We start from the raw sequence: 10,891 nt of genomic DNA, 5'->3' as shown, positions 1-10,891 counted from the left end.
TATATATATATATATAGATATATATATCAATCTATTAAAGACGATAAATACAGAATTCATGCTCTTTTCAGAACTAGATTTTGTGTTTTATAGGGTAAAGAGAAAATGATGCGTCTCTGCAAGTCATCTTGAGTCTTCAGTGAAATCATAGATAAATAAAAATTTTAATAAAAACTTATTAAATGATCAATTTATGTAGATATTGGTATTTGTAAATGTCAATTTTATGCAGAATAATTACTGATAAAGTAGGTAAGTAATGATGATGGAAAAGATGTTCACACAAAACTCAAACCTGAAAGAATTGCATCCACTATACCTTTTATCTAGAAAGCACGGATATAGGAATATATTTCTCTTTTTGTTAGCAAAGGTTGTGGGAAAGTATAGTTTGTCTTTATTTAGAAAATATGGATTTTTTTGTCAGTTAATTTTCCTGTTGGAACAGTGTAGATTGACCCTGCGGTTTTGGTGCCTATCAACTTTCGGCCACCCCTCAGTGTACATTGGTTAATGCCTGGCCACCTAAATTAAAATGCTCTGGCTACGCTTCTGAAAACAGATGACCCTTCACCCAAACTGTCTTCATTTGAAGCACTTTATTTTTTTTTAAGGAGAATATTAGCTAGAACAACATTTTGTATGTTATTTACTGACAATCAACTTATCAGCATCTTTTTTTCCTCTTTATCTGAGCCATATCCATAATAAATTATTGGACTGCAGATTGTATTTGACCTGTAATCCAGCTATTACACATGTTGCATTCCTAGTATAAATCTGAAATGTATGAACTCAAATTCAACATTTAATCTGTTTCTTCTTTTTTTTTGACACTTTTATGGACAGATGCCAAAGTTCACAATTCCTAGGCGAAGTCATCACTATTGGCTAACTTTAACCTGCATTAATCTTTATTTCTTCTCCTCCTTATCACATAACACTTGATTCCAATAATCAATTTAAATCTCATAAACACAGCTGAAAAATGTTGATATATTGCCTTTAAAATGTTTGCCTTGTTATAAAACTATAATTACCAGTTTGATATCCTAAACAAAGCACTTACTTCTCATATGCGAGCTCTTCATCTATGCAGAAGCAGTGTCGGTCAGCTGTGCTTTTGATCTTTTGCTGAAGAATGGCAAAATATAGTTGATCTGAGGAGAGAAGGAAGGAGGGGGCAGGGAGACAAAAAAGACAACCAACTTATTTACTTTTCTCCCAACTGCTTTTCCACGCACTTATTGAACATTTCTTGTAACATACCCTTAATGAACTCGATGCATTTGGAGAAAACATCGTCTGAGGTCATTTTGCGAGCAGATCCGAGCATGACGTTTTTCACCTTAAGCAGATTCCTTCACGAAAAACATGCAAGTCGCTTTAACACCTAAACTATTATTTTTCCCTAAAAAAACGTAATATCAGTTATATTGAAATAAGTTTGACTTAATGTTTCTTTTCTAATCCTGCAATGTTTAAAAAAAAAAGAAGACAGTCACCATCTGAGAAGCGAAGCAGACTTTAGATCTTAAGTGCGCACTCTGCTAAAAACCGATCCCCAAACCTCCCCGCGTGACTCCTCCCCTTAAAGCTTAGCTGAGACGCCATTGGCTGAGACAGATCCAGGGCTTCCACCTGATTGGAGGAAGGAACTGTCACTTCCGTTGGGTCCCCGCCTCTTTTAGTTTAAAGTTCTCTTCATGAGCGACATGATAGGTCCCGGGATAGTTGCCAAAGCGGTTGCTAGGACGATCTGTCAGCCAGTCAGATTTGTTGTTTCCACTTAAGACAAACCCTCTTTCTGTCAGACTTGAGATGAAGGATGAACTGGAACCAGGAAACGTCGTAAAGGTTTTTTAAAAAAAAAATCAGGAGGAACCGACGTCGGGATTACTGTTTAACATCACAAACATATCATACGCATTGTGCGCATGTAGAACACGATCGGTTTAAAGGAGACACATTTAAGATAATGTTTTAGAAAACTGACTGATTTCATTGTCATAAACGCCAAATATAAATTACATAGTGTATATTACATAGTGTATTGTTATTATTATGCATGTTACAAAGATGACTCCCTACAATCCTGCTAGATAAAGGACCGACGCTGTCGCCATATTGGGGGCAAAACTAAAAAAAACAGAGAGTGTTTTGTTTTAAAAGGACACAGTGTTCGCAGGTGTCCATCCACTGACCAAGTGCCTGGAAAGTTGCCAGGGTTCATTCAGTGTGCAGAGCGCTCTTACCTGTTATCTCAATGTAAATATCAGAGTTTGGCTCCGCCTCTGGGCTGCTGTGGGCTGCGCGGCGTTTTTTCCTGGACTCGGTTCGCCTCTTCTCGTTTTTGCGCTTCATTCTCTCCTCGGGAGCTGCAGCATGAAGGACATTCCCCGAGCCTTCTGCAGATATATCCTCCTGGCTGTTAATGTAACATGGCTTTGCTCCTGATCTGCGTGTTGCTGTTGTGTCAAACCGAGGTAGAGGTGGCTGCTCCAGCCTCTCTCTGTGGTGGTGACGTCTTTGAGTAGGGGCAGGTTTCTGATTTCTGAATCCCCTGCAAGTGACGTATCGGGATTAAAGCACCCTAAAGCAGCTGCAGTGTTTGACACTCAGTTAGAACACATAGTTTAAGGAAAGTGTAAAGCATGAAGTGAAACTGAATTTAATTGTAAACATGACCAGAACATAGAAAATGTAAGATCTGTGTTCTGAAATCAGTCCACCAGCAGTTTAGAAATCTGGATTATAAGCAGAGGCGTAGCCAGAACATTTTCATAAGGGCTGATGTACACTGAGAAGGGGGGCCGAAAGCGGATAGGGGTCAGAACCTCACGGTCAATTTCAGACTTCCCAAGTCTCCCGGAAGTTCCGGGAGACTTGGGAAGACTTGATATCGATAGTTGTTCACGGATGTCCGCGATTTGGATAAATTATCCCAGATTTTACACTCTGCGAGGTGTTTTTTTTTAATGCGTGTGAGAGCGGGCAAGCAATAATTTGTGCATCATGTGCAGATTAGAACTGCTTTGATCGTGCAGGAACAACAAGAGAGATCGGGGTGTAGGGAGGAGGTTGCTGGTGAAATCTGCGCAGCGTATCTGTCCAAAGTGATGCTCTGTTCCACCAGCGTTCCAGACGACTGGTTGTCAGAAAGCTGATTGGATCAGTCCGATAAGTTTCTCTGGGTTACTCTCTGGCAGTCACTAAGTTACCACTCAAAGCTGTGCATCGTGTGAAACGGCAGAGGTTGAATCTTCGAGTAAAAAACGAAAATATAGGACTAATTTTACAGCAGAGTATACTAAAGTATATCCACATCTAGTGAAGGTGAGGAACAGAGGCGGATCTAGACCAAATGTACCAGGGGGCCAGGAGGGGGGCAGCGTGTTTTCATGGGGGAACAGAAAAGCATGAAATAAAAAACAGGGCAAGGGATTCAAATATATTAAGAGAGCTGCATGAAGGTAAATTTCTTTTCAATTAGGTTCAATAAAAGTTCTATTTCTTATGAGATGAATATACATTTAAAATGTAGGAATTTTACACATTTTTTTGACTTAATTTAAGTTAAAACTACCATTTTCTCTAAAAATTGATTTGGAACTCAAGAAAAACTTAAATTCATCTAAAAAAATTAGAGCAAATTTTTTTTTATATGTGGGGGAAAAAATTTAACGGATGAAAACTGGGATGCTATGTCAATCCCACTGAAGCTATCACCTTATTGTTTTTTAATAATTAGTAAAACAGAATTTGTAAAGAAGAAGAATGAAATAGATCCAAAGGACCTATCAGTAATCATGTCTGTCCCAGCGGAGATCATCATTAGAATTTCTTGTAAGTAATATGTCTTCAGTACAGCGGCCATAACAGGGGCCAGGAAATGATCTACAGGGGCACTGGCCTCCGTTGGCCCCTGTCTAGAACCAGCCATGGTGAGGAATGATGACACAGTGGCGAGGTGCACTGTATGCTGAAGTCCCATGAAAAATAGAAAGCACAACCTATGTGTGATTGAAAGTATTAAAAATAAAACACCAATACTGTTCTGTTTTGTGTTTAAGAAATTACTGTTAGTTAATAAACAGCTGTTGAAATGTTGCTGGCCTTTAGTTTGTATGTATGGGGCACGGTGCGGATCCGTTGTCCGCGGGGGGTTGGGGGAAAAGCATCTCCCTGAAATTAGTTTTTGGAACTTGGGATGTCTTGTCCAACAGGAAAATTAACGAGCAAAACATCCATATTTTCTACATAAAGGCTAACTATAAATTCCGAAAGCCTTTGCTAACAAGACGCATATATGAATAAAAGGTATAGTGGATAAAATTCTTTCAGTTTTGAGGTCTGAGGCGTAAATCTTTTCCATCGTCATTACTTACCTACTTGTTAGGGCTGGGTATTTTCGCCAAAGTCCTGAATCGATTCGATTTTGATTAATAAGTTTCTAAATCGATTAATTTCGATTCGATCTGCTTTTACAATAATGAAAGTGGTTCAACTGTGTTTCAAAATACTCATTTATTTTGTTTTTTTCCTGTCACATTAAACAAAAAGTGCAAACTTGTAAATCAGATAGTTTAAACTCGAGATGTGAATAAAACTGTCTCAAAAGTGCAAACTTGTTTGTGAAAAGTGAAAAAGTGAAGCCTTACTCGAGCAAGCAGACGTGACACAGCAGTAATGCATGAGTTGCATTATCTCCATTGCACAAACCATATTTGCAGCGTTGTCTGTAACAACTAAAGGATGTTTTCTGGTCAGCCCCCATTTGTTAATGTCTTCAGTCAACCTATTGGGTATATTTGCAGCTGTCTGGCTTGAAGTAATCATGAATGCATCTTTCCTGCGCATTTGAATGTGAACGTCACGCAGGTCACTACAAAATGAATCGATCTCATTCCCTAGACATCGATTTTGCAAAAATGTAAAGGAATCGATTCAAAATCGATTTTTTTTTACCCAGCCCTACCACTTGTATCAATAAACATTCTGCTTAAAATTGATATTTACAAGCACTAATCTCTACATAAATGAATTATTTTAAAAGTTTTTATTACCGTAATATTGTTTTTTATCTATGACTTCACTGAAGACTCCCAGATGACTTGCAGAGACACATTTTCTCTTTACCCCATGAAACACAAAATCTAGTTCCGAAAAGAGCTATCCAAATCTAAGTGATCTTGAACCAGAATGTGGTAAGGCATTTCCCCCAAAAGGCCTATAGATTTAATTGTGGTAAAGGTGGTTTGAAAAAAAAAATTTGTCTGGGGGCCTGAACACAAATTCTCTCCACACCTTTAAGATTTTTATTCATGAAATAAAATGAAAAACAATGCATATTTTTCACTTCACAGTTATACAATACTTGAGTCGGTAGATTAAAAAAATAAATGAAAGTAAAGTGATGATTGTGGTTAAAATATGAAAACATATGATAAAGTTCAGTATGACCACATTTGCAGGGCAGAGTTTGAGATGTTTGTTTTCAGAACTACATAGATTGGTCCAATTCTGCTTTTCTTAAAATAATCCTAAAGAAAAACTGCTTTTCCTTGGACCATGTGAATGTTACCCTGCAACGAACTGCATAACCAGCCCAAAAACACAGACATGTAATAAATTGGTTACAAAAATGTCATAGCTTAAAATTTTCTTGATAGTCTAAAAAAAGCACATGAACCATACAGCAGCTATGGTATAGACAGAAGGGAAATTCTGATCTTATCCAGATTTGCATATAAAAATGATGACACATCATTGCAAGTAAATATGGATAAAAAAAAAAATAAAATTAAATATTCAGTGTACTCTTTATCTTTGAGTCATTATAATTCATGCAAACTAGTACTGGTCATTTTGATCTCATTATCTCTGGTGCTTGGTCATCTTTCCAATTTTTAAGCATGTAGCTTTAAAACGTTTGCTGTGAACTCATTCCTGCAGCTATGAATAAAAAAAAATTTAAAAAAGGTCCGTCCAACATTTCCGGCTTCAGACTCTAGATATCAGAAACGAACATTACAAACACCTTAAACAACTGCAGGGATGTTTCACGAACCAATTAGCTGATTTAGACCAAATTAATACAGATTATTAAGTGAAGTTTGTGTCCAAGTTGACAACGGGTATGCTGGATTTGCTATGCATCACATAACACTCTGAGAACAGCAACTCTTTCGTTTCAGGGGGACATGAGGGGTGTTGTTCAAGTAAAGCCCCAGGGAGAAGACTTGTTAATGGATGAAAATAATGGAAATACTCTTTACAGTAAAAAAAGTTTTTTTTTTTCAAATTGAAAGACCGGAAAGAAACACATTCACTCTAAGATCCAAGATAAATATCACAAGAACTTACATCAATTTACTTTCTTCCATAAAAAAAAGGAAACGCCTCCCATCAGCTTGACAGAAATGAGTAACACCGAAATGTTGAACATCTTAACTCTGATGAATATAGTCACCAGATAATCCACCTTTAACTAGATTATCCATTTATTATTACAAATGATATAATCCTGAAAAATGGTTTCTTTTACAATGCTATATAAGGTTTTTTTTTGTTACTTAAACTGATATTGGGTGCCTCCGTCTAGTTTCTTTCTTATAAATGAGCTGCAATTGCATTATGACAAGAAATACAAGCTTAGCAACCTATAATAAGTGAAGGAAAAGGTTGCATATCATGGAATTGTAGCTATATATTTACAGTAAAGCTCTCTGGTGGGGTGGGGGTTGATGCTACACATGGATAATTTTAGGTTTATTGTTAAAGTCAAAGGTCTGTTTAACTCCAGCGAGCTCAAGGAGCCAGTTGATGGGCATGTGATCCAATCGGTTCATGTCACAATGGAAAAAATGGACTTGGGAGCCTGCAGAGAAAAGAGGGGAAAATATGATTTATTTTTAAAGATGAGAGAAGGTATGATAAAGAGAGAAGACACCTTACTGTACCTGGTCCCACGATCATGGCTCCACCCTGCTGATGCAAATCACCTTGAAAGTCAAAGGCAGGGCTGGTCATGGCCCTCCATATGCTCTTTATTTGGCCCATGAATAAACCAGACTTCACATGGGGGCTGGTCAGCGCTGGGAACACAGAAACACATCTCAATATTTGACTGTGCCACAAAGAATCTCCATCCCTTTATCTGTGGTTAATGAAGGAAAACTAACATGTAAATCATTCAAAGCCAAGATCTAATCTAAACATCCCAACCCTGACCCTGACGTCTATTATCTTTTTAATCTGACACTAGCAGTAACATTTTTTAAATCTTACATAATTACCAGAGTCAGTGAATGTCTCCTCTATCTTCATCCCCAGCTTAAGGTAAATTGTTCTTTTGGGGTCCACATACATTTCATGAGAATAGCCTGTCAGCAAACAGAAAGGCTGAATTAAAGAGAGAGGAACACAAAGACAAAGAAGAATTAAGCCATAATTAATCATAAAGACATTTATGAACAAATAAAAAAAACAAAAACAACAAGAAGCTATTAAAAATGACTGAATTGATCAGACTTGATTGATATCAGACTATGCCATCCTTCTCCTTCCACACAAGTTTAATATAACTGTTTAATGTCTCATCCAGTTCTTAATTCCCTATTTTGCAGATAATTGTTTTTTCACAGCAGAATAAATTACACACATGATGCTTTATTAACTAATGAGGTCACTTCTAATAGAAACATGTGGTGGTTTATTTAGGATAATTATATTAAAAGGGGCTGAATGCAAATGATTACTATAGATTTTTTTGTTTTTGCATGATTTATTTTCCACATTAATCATTCACAATGTTGTACTGGTTATTCACACACATCCCATAAATTAAACCAAAGGTTATAATGATATAGCCTGACAATATGCTGAAAAGTTTTCCAGGATGACATTAATGTAAACACTTTAAACATCCATTTGAAATAATTAAATTAAATGTCTCTTCTGGTAGCGTCATCATGCATTATTCCTATTAGATTTATATAGATTTGATTACCTCTATATGTTGATGAGATGACTGACCTATAACAACCAGTCGAATTCCCGCCTCCTGCACAGACACATTGAATCACTTTTAACAGTCTTGTTGTAGACTGTCAACATGATACAACAGAAAATCTGATTGGCTGATGGGATTAATGCAGGTTCAATAGGTCAGGACTCACCTCCAGCGCTTCTCTGGGCACTTTGCTCAAATCTTCAACATACTCCTTGCAGCTATAGCATAAGAAATTCTGCACAGACAAACAGGATTTATGTTATTTATAAGCAGATGTTATTAGAACAGGAGAGCAAAACTACGAGATCTTCATCCCGTTTTTATTTTCATATGAAATTCCTCATGTTAACAGCAGAGCTTAGGCTCACCTGAAGAATACCTTTTACAAGACAATGGAAAACTATACAGAAGCCATATTATTTCTATTGCATGTTTTTGTTTTTCTGTCTTTCTCACCCGGACAAAAATGATGACGGATTTGCTGTCTTGATATAAGTTCTTGAAAGGGAAAGAGACTCCAAGACGGTCGTAAATCAAACAGTCCTCGACATCCTTGAGCCTAATATCTTTCAGATTTTGGGTTCCAGCGTCAAACTTTTCCCTTGAAACCTGTCGAGTAATCGGTGAAAACAATTCAGCCATTTTTCCCTTCGCGTGCAGGCTTCCCAGGGTTATTTAGGGAGTTGCCTCTCAATGGCTGAGGAAGTTTGGAGCTTCACGCCCAGAGAGAGAGAGAGGGAGGGGAGAGAGAGGGAGGGGAGAGAGAGAGAGAGAGAGAGAGAGAGAGAGGGAGAGAGGGAGAGAGGGGAGAGAGAGGGAGAGAGAGACAGAAAGAGGGGCAGAGGGAGAGAGGGTGTTTAAATTGCCTATTTAGGAGCTTGTCTTATATCTGTGCAGTCTGATGGGGAGAGGTCTGATTCCAGAGCAGCAGAGCCTTTTATGAGGCATAAGTTATCTACTCTTAACAAATACTTAATGCCACTTCCAACATTGAGCTTACAATGGCAAAGTACTGAGTGAAAATGTTATTGCGCTTATCTGTGTACATGGGGAAAGTTTTGTAAACAAAAATAATTTGAAAGAGAGAGTAAACTATCTCTCTGTAATTCATTTACTCATTAGATATTATTTGCACACAGAGGCCGGGTTCCAAAGAACTGTGCACTGAGGAGGATGGCCGATAATTCAGGGTCAATCTACACTGATCACAATGAACCAATAGGAAGATTAACAGGAACATCTAACCTGTATTTTCCAGATAAATCACTGAGGAAAGACTAGATCTCATAAGGTTCTAGATAAAAACATTGGTGCAGTTTAATTTGATTTATGATTTTACATCTTTTACATCCTCTACATTAAATGGCTTTAGTAATTCTTTATATCTAATTACATAGAAGAGTCCTAGATGCCTGCAGAGACAAACTCTCCCCCATAAAACATACTAATTATTAAAAGAGCACTCATTTGGTTAATATACCTCTTTATTTGTAGTATAATATTATGAATAATAAATTGTGACATTTTTGAGGGGGGTTACACTCACATAGGAAGAACAAATCATCTGGTAGGGGTGTCCAAAGATTGGCTAAAGCTGATCATGGCCCCCCAGGCTAGGCTCACTCTGGAAGGCGTTTGCATGCTTTGCATGTTCTCATTCCTGCATGTATAGATTCTTTTTGGGTACCCTGGTTTCTTCCCACAGAACAAAATCAGTACTGCTATGTTTAGGTGCTCTAAATTGTCGCTAGAGCTGATTGGTGGCCAGGCACCAATTTACACTGGGGGGTGGCCGAAAGCGAATAGGCACCAGAACCTAAGGGTCAATCTACACTGTTCCAAAAGGAACCACCACAACATCCATATTTTGTAAATAAAGACAAACTATACTTTCCTACAGCCTTTCCTAACAAATAGACGCATATATTTAAATATCTGTGCTGACTAATTAAAGGTGTACAGGAAAAAAAGTCTGAGGCGAACATCTTCTCCATCGTCATTACTTACCTACTTTTACCAAAAATTGTTCTGCAAAAAATATATATATATTTATATGTATTAATATCTACATTAAATAGATTTTTAGGTTATTATTGAAGTAGTTACCTAGGTGACTTGCTGAGACATAATTCTCTCTTTCCCTCATATAACACAAAAATCTAGTTCTGAAAAGAGCATGAATTTTGTTTATATCAACTTTAATATTAGTATTTTGATATGAATAAACACAGCGTTTTAGTTGTCAAGTAGTTGTTAATATATGAAAAATTTAAATGTTTAATAAGTTTGAACATTCCCCTTGAGAGTATATATGGGTGGCCACTGATTGGCTGAGGGTGGCAATGGCCACCCGTGGTCCCCCATCTAGCTCCGCGCCTGCTGTGCTGTCTACCTGTTCAGGATGCACCTGCCTTAGGCCCAAAGACTGCTCCAGATAGATATAGTATAGACATAATATAAGAGTAGACCCAGCATCGATCGCTTTCACCTATGAGCGCTGATGTGATTTGGTGGTGCCATCTTGGGGCTGTCATCAGCTCCGCTCTGTAATGCATTGAGCAGGAACAGAATCAATTTGAATCAACTTTAACTTTCGGAATATTGAACTAATTTTAACATTTTTTTTTCTGAAAACAAACAAATGCTTCAGTTTATTTAAATATTTTTAGTTGAATTAAGAGTAATAGAATGTTCTGATAGGATGTATGTATGTGACAAAGCACAAATACTGCAAAAATGTCCAAAGCCGTATATTGATTATCTATTCTTCAGATGCATAGTATTTATATTTGTATAAAAACCTGTTCTGTACAGTATTTTATTTGTTAATTTTTTATATCTATTTATATTTTATGTAGGTGTTATTTTTACCCATGT

General features: G+C 37.2%; 2 protein-coding genes across 10 annotated transcripts in view; both read right to left on the bottom strand.

Annotated features, from left to right (window-relative positions):
* Positions 1–2,490, bottom strand: part of cdc14b (cell division cycle 14B) — a 20,588-nt gene extending 18,098 nt beyond the window's left edge. For 6 of the 9 annotated variants that reach the window (XR_001481304.1, XM_015377139.1, XM_015377143.1 and 3 more), the window contains exons 1-2: positions 2,256–2,364; positions 1,070–1,160 (exon numbers count right to left, since the gene is read on the bottom strand). Coding sequence is in view for 8 of the 9 variants with exons in the window: in XM_015377139.1 (XP_015232625.1) it covers positions 1,070–1,160; positions 2,256–2,364 (200 nt within the window). In the remaining variant the exon portion in view is untranslated. Of the gene's footprint in view, positions 1–1,069; positions 1,161–1,269; positions 1,362–1,505; positions 1,555–2,255 lie in introns of those variants that run through there. The other 3 variants (XM_015377141.1, XM_015377140.1, XM_015377138.1) reach the window with 3 other exon arrangements.
* Positions 2,491–5,305: 2,815 nt separating this feature from the next.
* Positions 5,306–8,704, bottom strand: aaed1 (AhpC/TSA antioxidant enzyme domain containing 1). The gene is made up of 6 exons (XM_015377117.1): positions 8,471–8,704; positions 8,181–8,249; positions 8,012–8,065; positions 7,299–7,404; positions 6,963–7,097; positions 5,306–6,880 (listed from the first exon to the last, which is right to left on the bottom strand). Exons 1-6 carry the CDS (start codon positions 8,654–8,656, stop codon positions 6,750–6,752), a joined length of 681 nt encoding a protein of 226 aa, XP_015232603.1. The 5' UTR covers positions 8,657–8,704; the 3' UTR covers positions 5,306–6,749.
* Between the last annotated feature and the right edge of the window lie 2,187 nt (positions 8,705–10,891).

Source organism: Cyprinodon variegatus, unplaced genomic scaffold, assembly GCF_000732505.1.
Source record: "Cyprinodon variegatus isolate N-32 unplaced genomic scaffold, C_variegatus-1.0 Scaffold147, whole genome shotgun sequence".
Taxonomy (NCBI): domain Eukaryota; kingdom Metazoa; phylum Chordata; class Actinopteri; order Cyprinodontiformes; family Cyprinodontidae; genus Cyprinodon; species Cyprinodon variegatus.
The sequence above is the reverse complement of the archived record's forward strand: the minus strand, read 5'-3'. Positions and strand labels throughout refer to the sequence as shown.